The sequence below is a fragment of the Pagrus pagrus genome (genome assembly GCF_965226575.1).
Source record: "Pagrus pagrus genome assembly, chromosome: 14".
NCBI classification, from domain to species: Eukaryota; Metazoa; Chordata; class Actinopteri; order Spariformes; family Sparidae; genus Pagrus; species Pagrus pagrus.
Genome location: NC_140198.1, coordinates 26,451,583 through 26,479,501, shown reverse-complemented (window position 1 = coordinate 26,479,501; position 27,919 = coordinate 26,451,583). Strand labels below are relative to the sequence as shown.

The 27,919-nt window shown below is 37.9% G+C and overlaps 2 protein-coding genes and 1 long non-coding RNA gene across 3 annotated transcripts; 2 read left to right on the top strand and 1 right to left on the bottom strand.

The window, feature by feature from the left end:
- Nucleotides 1-406: 406 nt before the first annotated feature.
- LOC311268823 (uncharacterized protein) lies at nt 407-1,586 on the top strand (the record flags this gene model as incomplete). The annotated part of the gene is made up of 3 exons (XM_084372705.1): nt 407-532; nt 657-710; nt 839-1,586. The coding sequence occupies 3 exons, from the start codon at nt 407-409 to the stop codon at nt 1,124-1,126; spliced, it is 468 nt and encodes a 155-aa protein (XP_084228831.1). The 3' UTR covers nt 1,127-1,586.
- Nucleotides 937-18,884, bottom strand: LOC311268824. Its single transcript, XR_014624021.1, has 4 exons — nt 18,844-18,884; nt 11,512-11,598; nt 3,797-3,857; nt 937-1,013 (listed from the first exon to the last, which is right to left on the bottom strand). It is a non-coding gene; the product is annotated as an uncharacterized lncRNA (long non-coding RNA).
- On the top strand, nt 15,518-25,888 carry vps26bl (vacuolar protein sorting 26 homolog B, like). The gene is made up of 6 exons (XM_084372704.1): nt 15,518-16,022; nt 18,468-18,624; nt 19,881-20,045; nt 20,138-20,313; nt 20,420-20,562; nt 21,279-25,888. Exons 1-6 carry the CDS (start codon nt 15,800-15,802, stop codon nt 21,414-21,416), a joined length of 1,002 nt encoding a protein of 333 aa, XP_084228830.1. The 5' UTR covers nt 15,518-15,799; the 3' UTR covers nt 21,417-25,888.
- The last annotated feature ends 2,031 nt before the right edge of the window (nt 25,889-27,919 follow it).

Sequence of the window (27,919 nt, the reverse complement as noted above, 5' to 3'; positions counted from 1 at the left end):
GAAACTGTCAAATACTATTTCTTCAAAAGTGAAACTGAAGAGACAGACGGAAGTAGTGATGATACAGAGGATGCAAGGCAAGGCAGGAGTCATTCTACATGTACACACCTTCACATACCAAGAAACACACAGTGACACACACTCACACACAACACACACTGGTGAATTGTGACATAGGGGAGGTGTCACCAACACTATATAAAGCATTATTGGGTGTCTCATCTCATCTCATCATTTTATCTTTCATCACCTGTACAGCAGCTCTCCTTCCATTCACCCAGCAGGTAAGATCGCACACTTTAACTCACTATAAGATGGTTTGTACTGCAGACCTTTAAATGTTACAAGTGAAAAAGTTGCAGGTTAAGTTGCAGTTTATTCTTTTTCATTTGGATTTAGAACAGCGATGGCAGCCGCAGCTTTGTCCAGAAGCAGAGGAGTGGCTGGTGTCAGACCCAAAGGTCTGTTCTCCATCTTCACTCTGCTGTGTCTGGTTTGCCTCTCAAGTTCACTGATTCATAAAGACCAGCTGGTAAATACACAAACTTATTTTTTTTTATCTTAAGTTGCATGTGCTACATTAGCTGTTGACGAGCTGCTGTGATACTTATGTTATCAAATGTAACTTCATGTTGATTCTCATTCTGGATTTGCAGAAAGAGCTCAAGGAAAAACTTCAGAACGTACAAAATGAACTGGACGTGGTGAAGGTAAGTCAGTCACACAGTTCATGTTGCTCACATAAATTACATCAGAGTGACTTTGGAGTGTTGGAATACTATGTGACTTTATGTACTGCAGTGCATACATGGTATATGTTTTATGTTTCTTCCATTAGGCAAAGTACGAGCCAGAAATGGCCACCGCTATACATCTCGCGGGGCAATCCCTGAGTGTTATGAATTCCCTGGAAGCATTCATGGAGACACATGAAGAAGAATTTCATGATGACCCTCCACATCTGCAGGGATTTGTGCAGGGCGTCAAGGGCTTCGTAGAGAGAGCCAAGAATACTGTAGATGAGAAGGATGTGGAGATGAGAGCACAAATAAAGAACATTGAACAGGAATTGGAAAGACAGAAGAAATTTGTCAACTTCCTTGAGGAGCACCAGGCTGAACTGTAAATCCCATGTCAGTCAGTGCTTCTGCCTCTGATATTGCAGCTTTTGTATCTGTTAAGTTTCTCTTTTTTATCCTTCAGCTTCATTTGAATCTTTCTATGAACTGGCTTTGAAATCATGTTTGACATAAAGTAGGAAGTTAGAGATGGACGCACTATTGACAGGGATGTGAGAGGTGTTGTACTACTTTTATTGAACACATTTGCAAATGTACTGATGTGCAACCATTACAGTTATGGTAATGGAAACAATGCTAACGCAGGATTAAATAAAATAAACACAATTTTATTTCTAATTCAAAATATTAAGGTGGATTACTAAAGAGAATCATGTTTTTGTTTTCTTTTGCTGGTTTATTTTTATGGTTTTCAGGGCTATTGAGCAGATATGCTGTACAAATATAGGGAAAACATGCCTGTGCTATTAGTAGATGATAAAACTATGTTGCATGAAATTCAGCATGTGTGGGTAACCCAAATAAATGTCATACATGTGAACTGTTGCTGTCTGGTGCCTTCTTTCTTTGCAATTGTAAAATATGAAGCCCAGAGTTCTAACACAAATATTTTCTCTGTAGAGACGATGCCAGGCTGCTAAATTAGCTTCTCTGACCATCTTTACTCGTGCTGCTAAATTCACAACATTTAACATTTAATTAACCACTTGTAATCTCAGGACAGCCAGTCAGACGCCATGATTTAGCCTACATCTGCTTTTTAAAATCTTTTGAAATGACATGACTATAATACAAAAACATGTGTTTTTCAAATTCCCTCCAAGAATAATTAACGTGAAATCAACAACAATCTAACAAGCTACTTCTCCCACTTTGATTCACACCAACAAAGTCTTCGGTTGTTAACCAGAATACATATTTTATACACTTACAAATAATAGCTCTATACTGAACTAAACTGACTTAACCCTGAACTTCCATCTAATTCAGATTTAAAAGAATTACTGTTTCTAGACTTAGCAATGTTGTAATATTGGGGTGGGGTTTCACAGATGAAACAGGAGAACTATCAGGGTAAAGACAGTTGGCAGTGTCTCATGACATGCATAACATGCATCACATTCTTATCAACAATCAAAAAACACAGCGAGTTGTGCCGTGGGGGAGGTGACACCAGAAGTATTTAAAGCATTGTATGTAATTTATCCATTTTTCCTTCATCTCTGCGCAGAAGCTCTCCTTCCATTCACCGAGCATGTAAGATAAGAAACTCAGTATGAGATAGTTTATACTCTAGACTGATGGAGAAATACTTGTTAAACTCTTGTCTATATTTGACCCTGCTTGACCCAATGTGACAGACAACTTGTGAGACTGTCTTGTTTGCTGAATGTGTAATTTGCATGTACTTACAGAAGCAAGATTGTGAAAAGTCTGTAAGGGCATGTACTATGACAACTTGTCATCTGGCACTGGGTGTGACTTTTGTATCCAGAATTATAAAAGACTGTGATTAACATAATTCTGTGGAGATCTGCAGAAACAGCCTTACAACCTGTAACTGTGTATGATTCTCCCCTTGCTGCAAGTAAAAGATAATTGATCAAACGTAACTCTCTCTGGTGTTTCTTTCTCTCTGAAGGTTTGGAAAGACTCTATGTAACAGCCTAGATTTTTCTGACATAGACCTTTAAATATTCAAACGTAATAAGTTGCAGGTTAGGTTGCATTCAAGCTTTATCATTTGTTTATGTAGAACAGCGATGGCAATAGCAGCTTGGTGCAGACGCAGAGGAGTGTCTGGCATGTCACCAAATGTTACTGCATGTCCATTCTCACTCCTCTGGATTTGCAGGAAAACCAGAGGAATACCTTCAGAAAGAACAACAAAACTGGGCAGTTTGAAGGTGAGTCGGTCAGGTCAACATGTTCCTTTGTGGGAGTAAATTTAGTGATGGACACAACATTATGTGACAACACAGCAAACTGAGGTGGTGGCATGATGGTTGTTTTTTTCTCCATTAGGCAAAAAGAGCCACCCTGTCAGAACACATGAGTAATTATATCAGTATGATAGATCCAATGGTAGCATCAGTAAAGAAGACATCACCCGACTTTCCACCACTGGAGGGATTCCTGGAGAACATCGATGGTTTAATGGAGAAGAACAATGAGCAAAATGAGGAGACAGATGAAGTAATAGAGGACACTCAACAAGAACTGGAAAAATTAAAGACATTAGTCAAAGTCCTAGAGGAGCATCAAGCTGAACTGTAACCTCCATGTCAATTAGTGCCTCTATCTCTAAACAAAGTGCTTTACAGTAACACCATCATTGCATCGATTGTACCTGTTGAGTTTCTCTTTAGAAAGTTCAGCTGTGGAAATCATCACTTCCATTTACTTGTTTAGTATAAAATGAGAGTCACAGAAGAACTCACCATTTACTGCAAGCTGAGATGTGAAACAGCTTTTTAACTGGAAATGTGGAATTTACACTTGTAACTTCATCTAGTTATAATAACTGTCAGCTCACATAGTCATAGTCAATGAACATGAAATAGGCTGTGCTTGCTGCAGTGTTGCTGCTGTTAGTGATGCTTCAACATGGCTGTCATATTGGTCTGGGGAAGCTGTGCCTCTTTATCATGAATGTGTTATCCCAATTTTACACAAAATTAACGTCTATTAACTAAATACATGATGAATACGCTTACATTTTATGATTGACTCCTTTCCCATTGCCAGTGGATGATGAGCCATTCATCACGAATGTGCCTGAAAAACAGGAAACAGTACAAAACAGAAGATCATACACCTCATCAGACTGCATCCAGAAGACGTTACAACTTGTTTTAAGAAGTCTCAATGTAGAACATTCTCAGCCCATGAAACCTGCAAAAACCATATTTGGAAGTTCGACGTCCTTCACGTTCCTGCTGCAGCTGCAGCTGGATCTACTTGTGGACTTCTTGGCATTTGGCTGCCAACAAGTGTATCTGTTTATAATAGAAGGAAGGTCTTTAAGAGGGTCTGACCTCCCTGACCCTAACCCTCTGACAATGTCCCATCCAAATACATGTTTCCTTTTGTTCACATAGCAATGTCATGATAGAACAAGACACTAAGTTACAAGTTGTTTTACAAGTTGTCATTTTTGACCATAAATCATTATATGGAAGGACACAGGCAAATGTTGCTATTAATTAAAATAACTGAGAGTATTTTTCAAGTCTTCTAAAGACTGTGGTGTGTGCAATGCAGCAAAAAAGGTATTTGAATGGAGCATTGTCTACAGACCCTCTTAAAGATCTTTCCTTCTTCTACAAAGTTAGAACGGCTGCTGAAGTTAAAATTCAAAACTCTTCATATGATTTGGTGACATTGTACGATCTTTGAGGTTATTTTAGAGCTGTTTGTGTGCTGCTGTTGCATACTGTACACAACAACCACAGTTTTATTGAAGCTTCTACAAAAAACACACACAGGGTGTTAGTAATTCTTTCAATTATGATTGGGACATATGGGCCGCTGATGTTAAAATTCAGTACACAATTGTTTTTTTGTGATCTTTATGAGATTATTTTTAAATTGTTAATATGGTTCATAGTTTACTTTGACAAAATGTGTTATAGTGCTGCTGTTTCATATGCAAAAACCACAGTATTAATAAAATGAAAACAATGATTTTGTCTGTGTTAAACTCTTTATAGCAGGAGGAAAGGTCTTTACCTCCCTAACCCTAACCCTCTGACTATGTTCCATCCAAATATATGTTTCCTATTGTTTGGATAGCAATGTGATGATAGAACAACAACTTAGTTACAAATTTAAAACGTGGTTAACAACTTGTTAAACACTTTAATACTGGAAATTTAGTTCATAATTCAAAATATCTAGTCTCCATTAGCAAATTATTTTGGTCTGAAATAGAAACACTGGCAGACACATGTTTTTCATGTTTCCTAAAGTCTGTGGTGTGTAACTACAGAAAAACAGGATTTGAATGGAGCATTGTCTACAGACCCTCTTAAAGCTCTTTCCCTCTTCTACAAAGTAAAACATAAAAAAAAAAGAATCGAGAATACATTTTTTTGATCAACAGCACTTGGTAAAAATACGTTTGTTTTAAAAACACATCTCTAAAGGTGTTTGTAATTTTATCACTTCTGACTCTGATAAAACGGCTGCTAATGTCAAAATTTAAAACTTTAATATGAACTTTCTGTGTTGTGTTATAACAAGGTTAGCTGCTCTCTATAACAGAAGTAAAGGTCTTTAAGAGGGTCTGACCTCCCTGACCCTAACCTTCTGACAATGTCCCATCCAAATACACGTTTCCTGTTGTTCATATAGCAATGTCATGATATATCAGGACACTTGTTAACAACCTGTTAAACACTTAATTACTGGAAATTTAGTCCATAATTTAATATATTTTGTCACAGGTATTAATTAGAAATATTGAAAGAGTATTTGTCGAACGTCCTTGACGTGTAAAAAAGGTATTTGAATGGAACATTGTCTACAGACCCTCTTAAAGCTGTTTCCTTCTATTACAAAGTCAATAATTGGAAAAAAGAGAAACTTGAATTATTTATTAATTTATTTACTAATCAAAATTATTTAGTCAGATTAAATTTGTAAAAAAAACTCAAATACAGTAGATCAATTGTTTTTGAGCTGCTGGTAATTTTGTCACTTTTGATTCTAATATAATTTTATATTATCTTTGGTGACTTTGTTCTTTAGATGTTAATGAGATTATTATTAGATTGTTAATATATGTTGAAGCTTTTTAGATGCTGCTGATTGATTTTCAACAACCACAGTTTTATTGAAGCTGCTGCAAATAATACTACTACTGTTGCTGATGAACACAATAATATGGACCATCTGAACTTTGTGTGATGTTGTAATGAGTTGATCTATATTTAACTAACTTTATAACAGAAGTAAAGGTCTTTAAGAGGCTCTGACCCCCCTAACCCTAACCCTCTGACAATGTCCCATCCAAATATGTTTCCTGTTAGCAATGTAGTTCAACAGTCTACATATTCAATTACACACCAGTTAATATACTGAGATACAACTGAAATATAGATCATTTTGAATAATTCCAAAGGACTGTTAAATCATTCAAAACTGACCTGTATACAAAAGTAAAGCAGTATTTGAATGGAACATTTGTCTACAGACCCTCTTAAAGCGCTTTCCTTCTTTTACAAAGTCATGATGACAAGTTCACCACAAGACAGAAAACAAAATGGACAAAATTAAAAAGAAGCCCAAAGAAAAAGCTGAGGTTATTTTTCCTGATCAAAATGATTTGACTGAATAATGTTTGAGCGCTGGTTGAGTCAAAAGTTAGAAATAAAGACAAATCATTTTTGTTGATAAAACTGATTTAGTCCATACAAACACATCTTTGAGCTTGGGATAATTGTATCCCTTCTGATTCTGACACAACTGCTGCTGATGTTGTTGTTTTACAAGTTTCTCTGTTAAATTCTTTATAACAGAAGTAAAGGTCTTTAGGATGGTCTAACCCACCCTAACCCTTACCCTCTGACAATGTCCCATCCAAATATGTTTCCTATTGTTCACATGACAATTTTATGTCTTATCATTATGATGCTTTATTCATAATCATTTTTTCCTTTCAAACTGCTGACCTCCAGTGGCTGAAGTCAGTGTTACATGCTCTCAAGCAGCAGCTTCTATTGCATGTTTACAGTTTTTTTCAATTGCTTAAGCACGATTTTGAATAGAGGGCCCGGTTTTTCAAAACACTGCACACAATTAGCACAACCATACACACAATTAGCAGAACACCTCACATCCTTTGCAAAATGAAACACTCTTGTAAAAACTATACACTACTTTATAAAAAATGATATTTTGTTATCATATGAAAACACACACGTTTCATATGACTTAATTCTGTCTGAACCAGTTACACACTGCTGCGCTTAACCTAAAACACTTTTAGCAATTCTACTCCTCAGTTATTTGAGTAATGTAAGTGAAGTACACAGAGAAAGTGCAAATATACAATACTAAAAATTGACCAAATACAACACAAGACCAATGCTGAAGAGTGATGAAAATATAAATTTATTTATCTAAATCAGTCAAAATTTCAACAAAAGATGTCCATGCTACAACAGTAATGTGCATAACAACAAAAAAATAAATAAATAAATAAATACACACCCAATCAAAAAAAAAAAAAAAAAAAGGATACTATAAAAAATATGGCGGGGGGGGGAACTGACAAAAAAAAAAGAAAATCCAGCAGGGAAAATATTAGGGATTATCTCTTCGCCGAGCTGGATCAGGCCAGAGAATTTCGTCGACATCACAGGCGATATCTTCATTCGCAAGACAACGAGGGAAGAACCGCCGTGCATGTCGAATCCATCCTTGAAAGGCTATGGCGTCAATTTGGTCACAGGCCTCCTCCATGGCCTCAATGAGGGGCACTTGAGCCAGGGGCTGCAGATCATACACCTTCCACCGCCACGTTGAGAAGAACTCCTCGATTGGATTGAGAAATGGAGAGTATGGTGGAAGGTATAGCACAGAAAATTGAGGATTGTGCTGAAACCAGTTGTGGACCTGTGCAGAGCGGTGGAATGATACATTGTCCCAGATGACAATGTATTGCATCTGTTGTATTTGGTTCACTGTGAGGATGTTGTGCAGTTGGTCCAGAAATGTCAGAATGTGAGCTGTGTTATAAGGGCCCATATTGGCATGATGGAGGAGGACCCCATTCTGTGTAATGGCAGCGCTGAGGGTGATGTTACCCCCACGCTGTCCTGGGATGTTGATTATAGCCCTGTGGCCAATGATGTTTCTGCCTCTCCTTCTTGATTTTGTGAGGTTAAACCCTGCCTCATCGATGTAGATAAACTCGTGTGGGATTTCTTCAGCATCCATCTGTAAAACTCTCTGTAATACAGTGAAAGACAAGATTGTGTAGTTTAGAATGGATCTAATACACAGTAAATTTAGCTTGCAGTGTGTAACATCACAGTGCTAAAGTGAACAATACATACCTCCACATATGCATGCCGCAGTTGTTTGATCCTCTCCGAATTCCGCTCAAAAGGCACTCGATACAGTTGTTTCATTTGAAGTTGATTTTTTTTCAGGATGCGTGCCAGTGTTGAGAGAGAGACCTGATGAACATTGTTGAAAATGCCATCGTCGCCAATTTCTCTGAGAGTTATTGCATTATTGGCCAGAACCATGTTTATGATTGCTCTTTCTTGTTCTTGTGTGAAAATAGGACCCCTCCCTCCTTGTCGCTCTCGCCCCTGAATCCTATGTGGACAGAAATACATAGGATCTCACAGGAACCAGTATGAACAGTGCTGATATGGTACATACTAAGCAGTTGATTACTGTTGTAGAAAGATTTGTTTTTACCTGTTTTCTTGTCGAAATGTCCTGATCACAGATGCCACTGTATATCTGCTACGATTTGGCTGAACTCTCAGTCCAGCCTCCCTCAGCGTCAGTCCGTGGTTCACCACATGGTCAACTAATGTTGCCCGAATTTCATTTGATAAATTTGGTCCTCTCCTTCTTAGGGCATGTATTCCTGCTTCCGGTCTTCCTCTGCCTCGTCCTCGTCCTCTTCCTCTTCCTCTACCTCCACCTCGGCCTTGACCTCTGGCATGGCCTCTGCCTTCACCTCCTTCTCCTTCTCTTTGAATTCCTCCTCTCGTTCTTACTCTTCCTGGTCTTACTTGAACCTGATTAGTGTGTCTACAATTAAGCAATCATGTGTTGGTGCACCTGAGTGTTGTGTTTAACCAATTAGATAATGAGTGTGGTCATTTGAAAGTCAGTGCTTTGGAATTTGCATGAAAGTGACATCATGATATGCATCTGTGTCTAATGTATACAAGTGTGTTTAGTGTTTTGCAATTTACTGTGTGCAGTCATTTGCAAAAAGTGTGAAGCTGACATTTTGCTTATAGTTGTGCTGATCTGGTCCGGAGTTTTGCTCCTTGAGTGTAAGGTTTTTATAATTGTGTACGACTTTTGATTTTAGTGTTTATGCAATCCAAAAAAACTGTAACTCTCTCTTAATATATTAACTCTAAAAGGAACATGAGAAAATACTTCAGATATTTATCACAGTCAGACATAAGAACTGTAGGAAAAACCAGCTTGAATGGGACCCTGTCAGTAGACCCTCCTAAAGACCATTACCTCTGTCTTTAAAGTCATTCTAATTTGGCCTCATTACACAGAATTATTTTTTAATTTAAATTTGATTTTAAATGTATAAAAACTTGATACTGACCCAGGCAATTTCTTGTTCACATTGGTAAAAGGAAATTCATTGATGTTTTATTTCCTTTAAAGGATTCATTTGTAAATGTTTTTGGTTTTTATTTTTAAGAAACTTTTGGAGGAAATGAAAGTTTGATGGAAAGAGTTGGAAAGTGAGTGAGTGTGAATACTTACCATTACTTACCTTCACTACTTTTCACGTCTTTCAAAGAAGTGGAGAAAGTATTAAATATTTTAAAGGCTTACATAACATATGTACATGCCAATAAGAAATGATGGACTGAACTTATCTACATAAGAACCTATCTACAATTTAAGAATAACTTGAAGACATCAAACTTATCTGTAAACAAAAGAGAAATTAAAGATCTCAACTTATCTATAAAGGAGGAAGTTTTTTGGGGTTTGTGTGTGTGTGTGTCTGTGTGTGTGTGTCTGTGTGTGCCAGGGCTGTCAAAATTGCTCCAAAATGACGTTCGAATATTCCCTCTAAAAAAAACACATAGATTCGAACCATTCGAATATCTATATTTGCGCATTATGTCAATAACAGGAGGAAAAACTAATACAACGAGACATAACTACTTGTACTTACACAGCTTGCATACAACTTTACCTCGAGGCTCTGCATTTTTGCCATCTACTGACCAAAAAAGAGTATTTCCAAACGGGGCTTTTTAGGTTTCTTGGAGTCCAAACCACTCTCTCTGCTGCCGAGTTGGGCTCTGAACTTTCTGCCATTTCGTTTTTCTCTCTGCCATCTGCATCTGCCACGTTTTTTGTTGCGTCTCACTTTCAGCAGTGAGTGACGCTGTGCAAGTGACCTGTCCCTGACCCGTCATGCAGTGCGCCCACTCGCAAAGCAGCCGCTGATGTGTTTTTTTTCCACAGTCGAATATTAATTTTCACAATCAAATTTCCGTTTTTTTTTTATATTCGAATATATATTCAAATTTAGAATATTCGTTGACAGCCCTAGTGTGTGTGTGTGTGTGTTTGACTCTGTGTGTAACTTATCTATAAAGTAAGAAGAAATTAAAGCATCTCTCTCCACACTTCCACAGAGACTTCAGTCTTCAGGGCTGTAGGACTCTGTTTTGTCCCAGCATGGGACACAGAGATTAACTGCCTCCCACCATCTCTCCAGCAGGGGGTGCTCCAAACCTCATACATCCAGAGGTAGGGATGTTGAATGCACTGCTATACGAGAACTTTCTAACATTTGTCCTCAATCCAAATCAAACTTGAGACGAACTTGAATTCAAAAGGCCATAAATGCAACGTAGGAATATACTGTGCAAGAGTAAAACAGGTCCAATATCACCAGACTCCCTTTACAAATTGCGTGATTTTAAGAGTTGATGCGTGAGGAGAAACTTAACAAACTTTGCGAAACGGCAATGGTAAATTCTACATCATTCATGCCTTCTTGCAAATAGAAAGTTGTTTCCTTCCATGTAAAAAGAGTCCGTTGTGTCACGACACATCTATAGCACCCCATTTTGGACTTCTTGTAAATTCGGCTAACAACATACATTCTTCCTTGGTGTAAAAATTGTCCATTTGTTCCAGTGATGTTCGTGATTATTTGCATGTAGAGCAAGTGGTCCCTCGAGACACATGACAATGCCAGGTGTGAGCCGACAACGAATAATAATAAACAGCTCCCACACCTTAATTACATAATAAAGTTCAAATCAATTCTAGGTCGACAATTTCATTTTTAAAACATTGTTGTTCAAGAAAGTGGTACAAGTCAAAACAGACATTATTTTGTAATGCACTCGTTTGGAGATTCAGTAATAAAAGACAGTCTCAGTGTCAAAAGTTCTTTGGTAACTCAAGAAGATCTCTTTGACAAAGTTTCTAGCATGTGGCATCCTCTTACTTGTTATGTAATGGTTGTCCCTGCATCACAAACACGACACGACTGTTTTCTGCCACATGTGCTTGTAAATATTGATTTTCCTTCAATCCCACACCAATATTTCATAATACGTAGCCTTCATGTATTAATGGTATGGAAAATTACAGTTCTACACATTTAAAATATATTAAACTGTCAAAATTACAACTTTTACTGCAGCTCATCCCAGACAGCAAAACACAGGTGTATTACCTGGTTGGTGTCGGTGCTCCTCTGGCTCCTGCTGGGCTCTGTCCTGCAGTAGCTGTGGTCACGGAGGTGAGACAGCACATCACACATCTGGAATGACAAACACACAGTTTAGGAATGGACTCAACAGGGCTTATTACTTTATTTAAGCTACATTTACACTTTTCAAATTAATTCAAATTAACACTTAATAATTTATGACTTAAACTACGAATGGGGGCTTCATCTTGAGAGAAATATCAGGTTAAAAGTAAAACCTCTGTGCTTCCTTTGAAACAATCATCAGCTTATTAATTGTCTGTTGAATATAAGAGAACTGACTGAAGATTGTGGTTAAATGACTGTGCACTTCACATATATTAGCTATGGCTAGCATAAAATAGCTTGTTCACGTTTTCTAACATTTCAATCATATTATATGATATTTAATAATATCATAATATATATAATTAGTTGAATATTTCTAATATTGTAGGCTACTGAACAAATGTTACAGCAGATCAGGGCACTTTCTGTGGACATCTGGACTTGAGGCGCACGAGACGTGATCGTCACGTGACATAGGCAGAAATGCAGCTGGCCTCAACAGTCCGTCCCAAAACTGGACTTGACATGTAGCAGCCTACGTTAGTCAAATATAAGACAGTCAGTGATGAGTGGCTTCTTAGCTTACAAACTGTTACTGTCACTTCATAGTTAAGATGCTTTGATGGGAACGTTCAAGGCTGAAATGCAAACCAGACAAAGCAGGCTGCTGTAGGGCCCCAGACCCTGAGAGCCACAGGCTCCCTGCAGCAAACACTCTACTTTATACCGCATATTAAAGGTGCACTATGTAGATTTAGGGAAGACATTTTAATCAGAAGAGAAAGATCTGCATTGACTGATTTATTAATTCCTAAACAAACTAAATAAACAAACCCTCTTTGTTTTCATTAACTGAATAAACTGAATAAACAAACTGACCTTAAAGGACACAATTTCATACTGTTTTACTTTGTTTACATGTGGCGGACCCTGCCACCTTACTAGCTTCAAACAGTGTTTTGTGGACCTTATTTTCCTCTGAGAACTGCTCGTTTATTCAGTTATGGAAAAAATAAGTATATGAGTTTGTATTATGACCTCATCAGTGTTGTAAATATTAACATTCTGTGTTTAATTCCCTCTACAAAACTACATTGTGCCACTTTGACATCTTGAGAGCATCTATTTGATAAATATCTGGTGAAATTATGATGGCTTTGACGGGTCCTGCATTATCTTGAGAACTTAAAATTCAGGTTCAATACATGACCTATATGTTTCCTTTTTAAAATGATCTCAAACTTTAATGATCAGTCTTTGGTGCTCGTTAGTAATGTGTTTACAGGAATCGGGCACACTTGATTGTTTGATTCAGGTTGTTCATCAACCATCAGGTGGAGCCACTTTGACCGTGTGTTCATCTTGAATGTTTCTTTTGTTACAGTAACCTTCATGGGTCTTCTTATGATGACACCTTTACAGAAAATCTGAAGATTTTAATGAAACTGTGTTTTTATTCAAATATAAAAACAGTCCAAACTGCGAGTTGATGGAGTGCTTGTCGCTCGAGGGCTTCTACAGCCAAAAGTGTAAGTCTTACATCTGAAATAAGACCATCACCTATGTTTCTATGTATATATTGTCTATGTGAAGTAAAAGATGTGGGATGTAAATCAAGCTGAAGAGGACTTTTTCCAGCTGCTCTCCACTCTAGGGGTCATGTGACCCACTCTGCTGCTCTGACCATTCTGCAATACAAACCCATTGTAAAATCTGAAGACAAGCTAAAAAACCTTCAAACTAAAACTGTGATCATTTCAAAACTGTAAAAGAGTTTAAAAAGCTGAATACATGCTGAATAGTTCAAAGTCCTGTAACTTCTTCAAAGTTGGAATGATGTTGTCTGTAGGTTAAACTATGAAGGAGGATCAGAGGTTGAAAGTCGGGGGGGGGGGTTTGAATGCACTTCCATTCAAATTTTTTTGGGGAAAAAGCTGAATATTTGAAAAAGCTGAGAAGTCAGAAAGCTGAAAAGTACAAGACTGAAAGAGCTTAAAAATTTGAACATTTTGATAGCTGAACGGTTTCTCTAGCTGAACGTATGCTGAAGGATTAGCAGAAGGAAATTAGAAAAATTCCCCAAAAGAATGATAGGGCAAAATTTTGCTACTAATTGTTATTATGCAATTAGTAACAACATAATGCATATCAGTTACATTAAAAGAAATGTACAAAATCTGATGAACATAATGTGTGCTTCCTTAAATAAGTTATAACAGCATTCATCAACATTCTGTCTTTATACGTATTTACATACACTTGTTTGTTGTTTGTTGCTCTACTTGCTTTAACTGATGTTTATTTAAAGACCAGACCCGTTCAGTATCACAGGCAATCCTAATGTTTTCTCCAAGGAATCCTCCTTTTCATATGGAGAAAACAAAAGACAAACACAGAATCTGCCATATAATCCAGGTTGTGGCACCATTCTTGAGACTTCAGCAAAAACATGTCCCACCAAGAAAAGTGCTAATTCCATTAAAAATGAATAACATTGTCTTGTTTAAAATAATCACGGTTGATCATATGAGGGTCTTTTGCAGAAGTGTAACATTTTTACATGTGTTTGGTTATAATTTATGATTGTATGTCAGCCCAGTACCCAGAAAACCAGTTGTCCCAAAACAAGAGAATAACATTTCAAGTTGATGAAAAACTGTGAAAAATCATCTTAAATGTATTATACATATTACAGATGAAAGATGAAACTAAATGCAACACATTTTTAATAATATTTATTATTATTTTGTGGTTAGTCAAATGTGTCTCAAGTGTTTGTCAACACCGTCAGATATTTCTGAAAAAGTAATAAAATCAGGCACCCACGTGGTCAACTATATTTCCAAGGACCTCCTTTCCACCCTCCATATTTGTTAAACGAACAAGATCAAAAAAAGCTGCTATAAGTTTGGTATTTTTCCCCCAATTTTTACATATTATTGCTGTGTCTGTCACAACCATGACATGTCAACATCATCTCTTCTGTATAGAAAGGATTATTTTAAATTATGACATAAATGTGTGCATTATAAAAAGAAGCCAGAGGCAGCAAGCAAACACAAAGAAAATGAGATGGCTCCTGTATGAGTTTCACGTAAAAATTGTGTGTTTTTTCACCACCGTCACCACCATCAGGTTAGCTGTCTGACTGTGGTGACAGTTTGACTCCAAATCATGGCCAAATGGGGCCTAAAATATAATTTAGGATCACAATATGTCTTGTAATGTTTATTTTAAGCCTCTTTATATATAATATACATGGTTTCTCCTTTATTTCAACCACAAACAGGCCTATGTATCCCCAACATGAATGTGACCCCCAGTGACTAACACTATGAATTAACCATTTCACAACCATTTTATAAAATGTGTACAAAATTTGCGCAGACGACTGCAGACAGAATCTATAGCCATGCTAACATCAGCATGCTAACATAATCACAATAATTACTTTGATTCACTCTGTTGCTCTCTCAACATGTATGAGCAACTCAGACAACTAAAGGGCCCTCTCAACTGCATGTCCTGCTAGTGGCTGCCTGCCTGTGAGGAATGCCTATGAGATGCTGAACAACACCTCTACAGGCACCTTAAAACTCCTTCATTTGAAAGAATCTGAGAGAGAAAAATCACTCTTTGGTTGAACTTCACATTAACGCCATAACCTGTGATGTGACGGTCACTGGTGGACATTGCTTTATTTCAAGAAGCCACGAGCCAAAAAGGATGGGAACCACTGCAGCAGAGAGTTTCCGCATGACCAGATAGGCTAATGAGGTGTACCTGACAGGCTGTACTCCGGGCAGCAAAGCCTCACAGGCGAGGGATCGTTGTTCCTTCCGCCTGTTGATACTGCGCCAGAAAAGTGCAGACACACTGAGCGGAGAACAGATAGCTGTATTTTTAATTGTCACTTCAGCCATTTGCTTGTGTCAGTTCGGCATTGAGAGTATAGGTAGTATCAAAAGTTTAAAAGGAAATGAAAGAGAAACCAACTCGCTTGATTAAAAACTGCTTTCCTTCACATGACTGTCAACGCATGCGCAGTCAACCGGTTGTAACTCGAAGTATTCAATAATCTGGGAAGCTGTTTGCACTGGACACCTCACAGCAAAACGAGAACAAACTACTGTGTGTTGTTTTATAGAACAGGGGGCGTCTTTCACCGCAGGATCCAGGGACAGAGTCTGACTGTCGAGCAGCCATGAGCTTCTTTGGTTTTGGTCAAAGTGCGGACATCGATATAGTTCTGAATGACGCCGAAACGAGAAAGAAAGCTGAGCATAAAAGCGAAGACGGCAGGAAGGACAAGTATTTTCTCTTCTACGACGGGGAGACGGTGTCGGGGAAAGTCAATGTTACGCTCAAGTACCCGGGAAAGAGACTGGAGCACAACGGCATCAAGATTGAGTTCATCGGCCAGATAGGTGAGCGGCTGGCGGGCCTGCGTTTCACACTGAGCCCGCTCACAGAAGTGGCCAAAGTATGACAGGAGATATTAGAGAGCTAGCTACAGGCGCTCCCTGCACTACTGAACAGTCACAGGCTGGAGTTTATTACATTTATCCTAATAGTTAACGTGTCGCCGGCCAACAATAGACTACTGTACTGTCGTAACAAGTGTCAGTTTGAAGTGTCAGTTGAAGTAGCAGGTCTCGTGACAGATGTAGCTAACATCAGCTGACACATCAGCCATTGGCTAACTGTGTCATTGACCTTTGACCCGTGTTTTTTAAAATGTTGAGCTGTTCTGTCAGATCACAACACTGACTTTCACAAGAAGTAGTTTGCATTTAAAAGTCCTGGGTTAATGTTACACAAGGCAGTTAGTAGTAGGTTTCAAATAAAAGTTGCTGTTGTGCTGTTAGCCATTAGCTAAATCATCTTGAACATCAGAAATGATTGTGTAAACCCAATACGTGTTTGCTGGACGATTCCCACAAAAACTTAGTACAATTGCCTACTCAAGTGCAGTTTGAGGTACTTTGTATTTACATTTTCATAATATTTTAAATATTTAACTCCACTACATTTATCTGATAAATATAGTTATAAGTGGTTATTTAGTTATAATTAAGTTAAAGGTGCACTATGTAGTTTAAAAAAATAAACAGTAAAAAAAAAAAATCAGAAAAGAAATATCGTCATTCTTTGATTGATGCCTAAACAAACTAACGAAACAGACCGTCTTTGTTTTCATGACTGAATAAACAAACTAACCTTAAAGGACAACACAATTTATTCAGTTTTACTTTGTTTATATGTGGCGGACCCTGCCACATTTCTAGCTTCAAACAGTGTCTTTTCACTTTTGATACTTAAATGCATTTTGATGACAATATGCAAAATGTTCCTGAATTTTTAATATTTCTATATTGTTGTATTTCCCATGTAAAATCATAAAAAATAAGACACAAGGAGCTCATCTCATGATTAGATCTAAGTACTGGGTGCTGAGTCCTTTATCTAGTGAATAATCAAAAATAAAGACTGGGACAGCACTCCATTTGATATTAGTATTGCTACGCAGATGTTTTGGGCAAGCAAGCCGCTCCTCTTCAGAGTGTATTCTGGCAATTTCACAATCAATAAACACAGGTAAGGTTGTTTTTGGTCTTACATTTGTTTCCACCTATACAGTCCAATATCCAAGTCAGTCAAACAAGTAGTGAGTAGACACTGGCACGTAATAAATGGTGACCCTCAAACCTTCAGTTCATTTCAAACTCCGCCCAGATATTTTTTTATAAAAGGACGGTACTTACATGATTGTTTAGGTAAGTCAGATTTGAGAAGTGGCCTTCTCAGTTTTTCCCTAGTGGCAATTTTATTTTTCCTTGTCATAACTGTGTACACTGCTTTTCTATAATTAAGGGGAATCAATTCACCTATTCAAAGTCTGGTGTTGTCATTAAGGTCAGGTGCAGAATTACATTTTATTTAAAATAATGAAGATTAAGTCGAATGAACTACATTACACGGGCAATACACACTGACGAAGGGCAACTGGCCCATGTGGCAATATTTAATGGTCAAATGGGTGTGCTGTCCTTTTCCTTATCTTTTGACAAATTAAAATAAGTAAATTCATCTTTTATTCAAGCTAGAATGCATTAAATAACACACCCTGATTTTGGTATAGTCTAAGGACTCAACAAAATTAGGGAGTGTGTCTTCGGTTTGCTTTACGTGGTGAATCTGAAGTTGTGTTGGGAGTTGTAGAAAACAACTGATGAAAAAAATCATTTTAAGTCTGAACCTAACTGCATAAAGGTTGCACTGTGTAAAGCCAGCCTCAGGGCCCACTTGATTGGGAAAACATAACCCCTCATTCAGTCCAGCTACATGTTATTTTAAGTCTTTCAAGACTACAAACTTTTTTATTTTAATGTATTTTGTAATCTATTAAAATGCCATCTGCCTAGTTAAGCTGAGTTTGCAGCAACAGGCAAGTTCCTCTTATTTTGTCCTTTCCAGACCTGTAAAGCATAAATGCACATTTTACATTACTGCAGCACCCCTCCCTTTCCCCTTTTTCAGTTCAGCATAGTTTGTCTACAAGTAAAGAAGAAGAGATACTTTGGACGAGGGGCTGAAAGGCAAAATGGCAGCCTTAAAGGTGGCATTTTAAAAACATGTTAAAAACAAACTGAAGCGACAAATATGGTGTACACAAAGGCTGCTCTATGTCAGATTGTTAAGGGCTGAAGTAAATGAACTGTGATGGCCCAGTCATTAGATCATTAGCCTCGTGGTGCTTCAGGTTAAACACTTTAAAAGGATTTGGCTTTAGACGATACACAAATCTTATAAAAGTGATATAAAAACTGCTCCACTGCAGAAGTCTGATGCCATTAGTCTGTGTTTTCCAGAGCTGTACTACGACAGAGGAAACCACCACGAGTTTGTGTCTCTTGTGAAAGACTTGGCTCGGCCAGGGGAGCTCACACAGTCACAGACGTTTGACTTTGAGTTCACACATGTGGAGAAACCCTACGAGTCCTACACCGGTCAGAACGTCAAATTACGGTAAGCTCTTCCATGTGCTTTCTGAGTTGTTGTTTAAGTAAAACCACTGTGACTTCATTAGAAGATGTAGTCACACTTCAAATCATGAAATCGTACATCAAGCAGTAAAGACTGAATTAAAAAATAAACCTCTGGTTGGTGCAGGGTAAACCTAAAATACAAGGATTAAAATGTATTATTTATCTCATTAAATTAAATTAGAAACAAAAAGGAACTAACCGTGTTCCACATGTTGCTTCATCTCATCTGCTCTGTGCTTGATTGCCATCAGGTGCTGCCTGCTAAATAATCAGGTGCTGATTAGTGGAGAGTCCAACAGGTTCACATTCCCAAAACAGGTGGACTTAAAAAAGTCACCAACAACAGGCAATAGCAAACACAATTCCACTGCACATAACTAGAACAAACCTTACTTTTCCTGAAAGTAAGTAGATCTATTCCATCTGCAAAACTACAGAGGGTAGATACAGGATGACAGAATTCATTCATTCGTTTCCTGTCTAAATGCTAGGCTAAGCTAATGCTCTCCTCGCTTTAGTGTCATATTTAACACAGAGACATAAGGGTGGAATGAGTCTAACTCTTGGCAAGAAAGTCAATAACAGTACTTCCCAAAATGGTAAAGCATTCCTCCAACATGATTTGTAACTCTGGATGCAACTGTATCTTTTATCGATTAATCGATTTAGCATTTTGTGTACAATGTGTCCAAAAATTGTAATTGTGTCTCCAAATTCCTTCTTCTGTCCCAAGGACCCTTCATCTACTGTCATAAATGGCAACGAAAAGCAGCAAATCCTCATATTTAAAAATCTGGATCCAGCAAATGTTTGACATCTTTGCTCCTAAAAATGACTGAAGATTAATCGATTATCAAAATAGTCAACTAATTGTTGCAGCTCTATTTGTAACTGCGCAGCTAGCTGTAAGACTCAATACTAACCCTGGCGAAATCCAACTCAGACTCAAGAAATGTGAGAAAAGTCTTACTCTGTAGAGCAGAGCCTGACAAGCAGAGATAAACCTTTTTCATAACAACATAGATTTTCCTCTGGCCAAACTTTCTTTGCCCCACTAGTGGTAAGAATCTGAGAGTATCTAGTGTGTCTTCCCATTTTTCATCCATCTAGCAACTTCTGCTAGCTGTGTATCGAGCAGTACAGCCTAACAGAGCCTCTCACTGATTATAGTGTTGCAGTGTTGGAGTCTTGTTTCATAGACATGTGATCTTTCTTTTTAAAAAAAAATTATTTTAGCTACTTTCTGAGGGCGACAGTAGCCCGAAGACTGAATGACATCAGCAAAGAGCTGGACATCGTGGTTCACACACTCAGCAGCTACCCTGAGCTCAACTCCTCCATCAAGATGGAAGTGGGCATCGAGGACTGTCTACACATAGAGTTTGAGTACAATAAGTCCAAGTATGATTTTCTCTGTACAATAATTCACTACAATAACTCAAGAGATAGTGGGTGGGTGTTTGGTTTTGACGGATCATCCCGTTTGTTTGCAGGTATCACCTAAAAGATGTGATTGTTGGGAAGATTTACTTTCTGCTGGTGAGAATTAAAATCAAACACATGGAGATCGACATCATCAAGCGGGAGACGACTGGCACAGGGCCAAACGTCTACCATGAGAACGACACAGTCGCAAAGTATGAGATAATGGACGGTGCCCCAGTCAGAGGTAATGATGAGGTTTTTACCTTGTTTTAAAGGTTAATGAACTGTGTTTCTATTGTGAGTTTCTGTCTGTTGCACACTAAATCTGCTTCTGACTTGTTGTGCTGCAGGAGAGTCCATCCCCATCAGACTGTTTCTAGCAGGCTATGAGATGACTCCCACCATGAGGGACATTAACAAGAAGTTCTCGGTGCGGTACTACCTCAACCTGGTCCTCATCGATGAGGAGGAGCGACGCTACTTCAAACAGCAGGTACACATACTGCACAAGGCTTCATGTTGGCTTGGAAGTTTATCTGTGGTTCTTTCGTTGACTCCACAAGAATTGTCACTGTTACAGCTGTTTGAGTCATTTTTTAAAGAAAAAAACGTCAAAAATCTCTGATTCCGGCTTCTAAAATGTACTACTCTATGAAAGGAAATCTAAACAGTGAATATCTTTTGGTTGAGGACAAAACAAGACATTTAAGGATGTCATCTTGGGCTTTGAGAAACATTGATTGACATTTTTCACCATTTTATTGACCAAACAACTAATCGATTAATCGAGAAAACAATAGAATAACAAAAAAAAAAATTCATCAACATGATAATCGACAATGAAAATAATAATTAGCTGCAGCCTTGCTCCCTATTAACTTTAATACCGTTCATTCATATACAGGTGGGCATGACGGTCATCTGCACATAGACTAAATATGTAAAATACTGTCATCTATTGACAGTCAGAGATTTTCTTTTGTTACATTTTACATTTACATGTCCTGCTGAAGCAAATGTCACAAGACCAGGAATTATTTTTATTCAGCAGCTCTCGTGGGTGTAATTTTGCCAAACAAGCTCCATCATTCAGAAATCAGAGAGTTTGATATCTGTATCAAATCCATCACAGTTCCATGCAGAGTAAATATGAGAGATAACCAGTGGCACAATCCCATCCTGTATATCATTACTATTGTATTGTTGCAGGAGGTCACCCTGTGGAGGAAAGGTGACATAGTGAGGAAGAGTATGTCTCACCAAGCAGCCATCGCTTCCCAGCGTTTCGAAGGCTCCTACAATCCAGAGAGGACCCAGAGCCAGAGCAACGCAGAAGACGACAGCTAAAGCCCAGCTCATATTTTACCCTGGTGTAGTGAGTGTGTGAGTGACACACAGCTCAGCAATTGTCTGCAAATTCTGATTGTGAATATCACATGTTTTCATCAAGATAGAATGCGCTGCAGTATTCTTCAGGATGTGTGTGTGTGTGTGTGTGTGTGTGTGTGTGTGTGTGTGTGTGTGTGTGTGTGTGTGTGTGTGTGTGTGTGTGTGTGTGTGAGGCTTTGACGTGTGTGTGTGTGTGTGTGTGTGTGTGTGTGTGTGTGTGTGTGTGTGTGTGAAGGGAACAAGCAGTCAGACCAGGCTCAGGCTGTAGTTGCAAGTAATTGTTTGTTTGTTGTAACCACCTTGAAGTACCAGCTGGGTGGAGTTTACCACATTAAGACAGATGAGACAAATTTCTCTGAAACAAAGAAACTGCACAAAATCAACTTATAAGTGCTTAGCTCAATTTTTTGGCATTTATTGTACAGTTCAGTGTGGCAGACTTCACCCATTAGATGCACTTAAATATAATTTGCAAATACTGTTTGACCAATATCTTGAATTCACATGTGTGTATGAATGTACAGTATGTGGCAAAGAGCCACCACGGGTGTATTTCTAACATGACCTTTCTTTACTCTGCTGGAAGATTGCGCTGTGCAGAAACTGTAGTCATACAGTTGGTTTCTAAAAAGTGGGTAAATAATAGTTCTTGCAGTACATTTCTGTATGTGTACTCAAAGGAATGTCACATTGTGTAATTAATTCCTTATCATTCATCATTTCACTGCCATGCCCTCCTTTCATTTGGTTTCAATTTAAAACATGTTGCCACTTAATTTTAAAAAACACTCTTAGATAATAACCAGCGATATAAGACTGAAAACACGCTGTATTTGAAAGGAAATGCATTTACATATTTGTATAAGACAATGCTTAAAATATTTTCATACATTCCAAGGCTCTCATCAAAAATAGGCATAACTGTAGAGTATTTATTTTTTTAAGAAACCTCCAGCATTTGACATGTTCTAGGCGTCAGTTGGTTGTAGCTCAGTATCTGGTGTTGCCACTGCTGCTGATACAAACGTGGCACTTATGACCGCTGTGTGATTTTTACATCCATCGCTGCTCCAGTCTCTGATAGTTTGAAGCCCTGCTTTCTTATTTGCACTATGATCTTCTGCTTTTTTTCCGCTCAGTGCTATTTATGATCTCACTGGACTCATGGAAGGGTTCAGGAGTATAGTGAAAATCAGACTTTACCCAGACATCACTTCAAATCTAATATAGACAGTGTTACATCTGTGTTTAGTGACAAAGTCAGCAGAGAGGCTGTTCAGAGCTGGTATCAACATCCATCCTAAGTGATCAGATGACATATGGACTGCTTTGAGGACTGGTGTGACGATACATTGAGGACATATTTGAGGTGGTCTGGGCTGCACGTGACTAAGGTGCATCTTACCTGCATTTAAAGCAGCTGTTTGAACGCACCGTTTCAATTACTTCACCATTTACACCAACTTCATGAAAAAACATTTTATTTGACAGTAAACATGCCAAATTTTACAAATACAGTATATAAATATAGTCTACTTTGAAAGTCCCCAGACTCCCTTAAAAAATTGCTTAATTTTGTGAGTTGTCTGGTTCAGAGAGACTTTATAAACTCTGTTAAACACTGTTGCTGACAAATTCTAACTAAATGGGTTTTCTTGTTAATTTGGTACATGTTATGCGTCAGGTTCTTTCTTTATTTGTGTAAAAATCATAGTGTCTGTTTTTCCCACTGATGTTGTGTGTTTATTTGTATAAACAGCAGGGAGGTGGGATCAGTTAATGGCAGGTGTGAACTGAGTGCTCGGAGCTGTCCACTTCGGATTGGATCACTCTGAATGGATGTTGATACCAGGTCTTAATTCCTACATATATGCTTGTGAGTCCTGCCTTTTAATAGGACTGACTGCCCTGTTTGTTAGTTAGTTTTGTGCCTAAGGATTTATTGCCAAAATGTTTGAATGCAATACTAGAGAACAGTTGCCACAGTGTACTGCTAAGCCCTTTCTTCTCATTCAGACTGTGCTCATCTACTAGTGTCACTTCATACGTTAAAAAACGGGTTTAGTGTAAAGGTGGTTTCACCTAATGGTATTGTAAAAGAAAAGATGAATGTATGAGACCGGCTACTCAGTCAGTCCCATTGAGCATTAATTTAAATTCAGACACAGAAGAGTCCGTAGCTCTGTATATTATCAAGAGGTTTTTTGTTGCTTCTGGACAGGCAGGGTCGATAACTGAGTTCCTGTGCCAGTACTTCTTTTTATTAAATCTTTTTTGTCCATACTGAAAAAAGAGCACACTTGTGAGAACAAAGTGTGAAGCACTGATACTGAACCCCAGTTCTTGGCCTGTTGTCCTTACATTGCCCTAGCCTGCAACTATTTGCTTGACAAACTTACGCAGTGCAACTCGCACAATTTATCACTGTGCATCATAAACGTTTTAGACATTTTTATATTTTGTACTTTCTCTGGCTCAATTTTAAGAATCAGTTCTTTGCTAAACTGTCAGCATACTGTTGCTCAGGTAACTGCTAAAATACAGGATATACAGGCCTACAGTAATGTGTTGATTTGAGCTGACAAGACACTTTAATCTGGATTCATGTAGCTTGACTTCAGGGTTAAGAGAGTTTTTCTTATTAAGAGATTCTTCCTTTCTCACATAGTTGATGGAAGAAATCACTGCTGTAATGTGATTTGTATTAAGGGACTGTACTTAAATTATTTGGGTGGAAATTACAACACTTTATCATGTTCGTGGATCAATCATTTTTACTTAGCCCAATTTGCAAAATAGGAGCAGAATTGGATTTGATATTTGCCAAATTTATGATAAACTTCACATACTGATAGAACAGGCTGGGTTTGCTGAACAGGTATGATATTGTAGTTAATTACAGTTACAGTTAACTCTGTGATATTGTACATTTAATGTTTCTGTAGTTCTTTGAGGTGCAGAATAAAGTGAAGATCACTATTGGCTTGTGAAAAGGTGGCGTGGCCTTTACTGTGTGTAGAGACAGAATCAGATACAGGTTTTCATTCAGGAATTTTCTGAAGATAACTGATAATTTCACATTTTTGTATTTTCAAAATTAGTTCATAACCTTTATTTTCTACACATCTGCGGGTAAGAAAGGCGTAGCAAAGATGGATGACTTAAAACTCCATATTCTTCTTCTTTTTCTTCTCTGTTTATAGGTGTATCACAAACCAACTTTCAAGGCGCAAACAACTAACTACTGTATCAGAGTTTGTAAATTCTGCACTTTGTAGGTCAATGAAGGCAATTTGGCTGCATATCGTCAGCTCTATTTATCAGCTAGAATTTCACGGATACCGATAGATAGTCAATAACATAAATTTCCAATTTCAGGCCGGTAATTCATCAGTCAGATATGTATTGTGCATCCCTAGAATTTCCCTTGGTATTTTGGTGCATAACATTTAAACATAGTAGGAAAAAAAAAGAAAAATAGTACTGAACAGTACAGTTCATCTAAAATATAAAAAAAATGTACAGTAAAATTATTTGCGAAATATATATAGTATGTAAAATATTTCTTTTTAAAATGAAAAGAGCTGAACAGTGTTGAAATGAAGAGGATGGAATGTCCAAAATATACACGGCACTAAGTGACACAAGTGCATATAGAATTGATTGAAAGGGGCGCAAATTGCTCTTTAAAAGTGTTTCAACTTCAGCAAAACATTGGCGGTTGCTTGAAGAGGCTTTAACTCAAGACATACACATCTACAATTGTCAAAACTAACATCTTGGTCATACTAGCTACTAGAAAAAAAAGAAGCAAAAAGCACCTTTTATGATTAATGGCACACACAAACTGCTTGTTTTCAATGTAATTAACTAACTGCTGACCAACCATCTGCAGTTTGTTTGTTTTTTACAGTAAACTTCACAAGAATAGGATGAGATCAAATATAAATCTGGAGAAAATGTAAAATCCCTTCCTCCTTCTCTAACCCCACCTCCCCTGTTCATCATTTTCTTACAGTCCCAAAGTTGTATAGAAACTATTCTGCATTATTTTTCCTGCTGAACTCGGTGTCCTTTATTTGGCAGTTACCTCCATTTATACAATAACACTTCAGTGAAATCTGTTGGAGAAAAAGAATGTACCATTCCAGTAATGCAAAGCAACTCTGGAGTACACACAGTACATGTTTTGTTTGCAGTTGTTGTGTTATGTGGCTGTGATTTAAAGCTTTGTCAGTTCTGGTACAGACGCACAGTAGCTCAACTTGCCTGCCTCCTAATCGAGAATAAACTGAGATTAAAAATAGGAAAGAATGATGAAATGTACAGTGTAAATGCACAATGTAAATGCATCCCTCCTCCTCCTCTTTTGTTTATGTTCATGTCATATTTTATCTTCCTGTCTATAAATGTTGATTTTGATCATTTTATATTCCTGTTTTACTTTGAATTAAAAGGGAGTCACTGAAAAGCGCAACTCTTCTGTGTTAATTGCAGAACATTGATTTGACTGAGCAAAATGCATTGATGAAGAGCTAATGTTTATCAGTGCATGTTTAGTCCTCTCAATGATGGCAGCCATCCCCAGTAATTCTCACTATAATTTGATCCAAACCTGCCACTAGAGGGCAGGTTTGGATCAAATTTCCTCATGAACTAGATTTTCTGGGAAAAGACTGAAATATTTTGTGTATGTAAAGGCCTTTTTAATCTGAATTACTTAAAGGGTGGTTATGAGTACAGAGGTGGGGTGTAGACATTTGTACCAAGTGCTAATCTGTAATTACAATGATCTTTTAGATCTGTAAGTTAAAGTCTACAGCCTCACAACGACACTCAGCAAAGCTATTTTGTCTCAGAAATGAAGCAGAAACTTTTCAGTCCTGAGGCGAATCTTCTGCTTTTATGCGTCGTGCAGACAGCCAAAACTGTTTCCAATGACTCATTCATCATGTTAAACAGGAAGCGAAACTCGAGCAGCTGAATAGATTCCACAGGAATTACATCGTGCCATGGCATTTTGTGATGAATGGGCCTTCTCGATATCTGGAAAAAAATGTCTGCTATGTGAAAGAGAACCTTGCAGCTAAAAGTGAAAATGTTCCTGGATGAATACAGAATGGAGGTTCTATTATGCGGAGGCACATCTGTCATCGCAAGCTTCTCCTGAAATTCTCCTCTGTGTTCGACACAAAGAGAATAGTGGCGAAGACGAGAGGACGGACATCATCGAATTGCTCACCACACAGGACCGACAACTGCTAGGTCCGGATGTAAATTGAAAGTAGATTCAATTCAGCACTAAGGAAAGCAGCTGAAGAAGATTTTTTTTTTTTAATACTAAACTTAGTCTAATTCTTCATCCTCACATGGCTCATAACAGTAAATACAGGTAAATGTCCAAATTGTTATACCTGTCCAAATTGCTCAGACAGCCTGAGGGCAGCAGCTCCTTTGTTTGTCTGCTCTCAAATGCCATCTTTGGAACAAATGTAATGACACCGTGCCTTTAGGTTGCCAGAGAGGAAATAAGGCTAAATATGGAATGTTTTTTAAAGCAAGCGTGACTCATGCCAGTATGACATGTGACAGACGGAACCTTTATATGTGTATGAACTGTAAAAAGTGCAATACTGTGCTGTATTTGTGGTGATTTTAACGAGAATGGATTTGTATCGTTTTTGTGCAGTTAATGAAAGCCTTAAACGAAGAGTTCACCCAAAATTTTTACTTCAGTCATTATCTACTCATTCATAGTCCACAAAACATTTTTTGGAGCTTCACAGCAAAAGTGTTGCAGCATTCTCCCAAACAACTGACGTGGATGGGGACTTGTTTCAAATCATACTAAAATATGAAGATTTCAGCTTTAAGACGGGTGTAAATAACATCCCTTCAAATCGATTTAGGAACTCTGATCTTCTGGAGACTTGGCTTACACCAGACAAGCAGTATGGAGCCATTTTATGTTGTTTAGTTTTTTGTTGTTTTAAAACAAGTCCCTGGCTACCTCAGTTGTTTAGGAGAATGCTGTAGCGCTGTTTTGCTGTGAAGCTACAGAAATGTTTTGTGGACTGCGAAACTCTTTCCACACTTTCCACCAGCATGACAATGAGTAGATAATGACCAAATTTTCATTTTCTTCTCTATGTATGTAATGCTAGTATGAGAAATTAACTTGAAAAGAGCATACCATTTACAAGTACAACATGTAAGAATCGTTCATGCAGAGGCTGTTAGTGATACAGTGCTAAGTTGTTGTGTGGGTTGTGCATCTTGTGATGGAGACTGGACTCAAGCACGCAGATGAAGAAATCCTTTACTGACCAGTATTTGACTGGTGGCTGCAGGTCATTTCTGTAAATGGTGGACATTTCTTCTAGCTGACAGTAAGGTTCCTTACTTTCATCCTCAGGCTGAGGCAGTCTGACACTGAAGCCCTCAAAGTGGAAAGTGAGCTA

Excerpts from the sequence above, each read along its gene's own strand:
- vps26bl (XM_084372704.1), top strand. The coding sequence starts at position 15,800 with ATGAGCTTCTTTGGTTTTGGTCAAAGTGCGGACATCGATATAGTTCTG. Across the intron at positions 18,625-19,880 it reads GGTCAGAACGTCAAATTACG|CTACTTTCTGAGGGCGACAG; the intron begins GTAAGCTCTTCC and ends AAATTATTTTAG. Across the intron at positions 20,563-21,278 it reads GACGCTACTTCAAACAGCAG|GAGGTCACCCTGTGGAGGAA; the intron begins GTACACATACTG and ends GTATTGTTGCAG.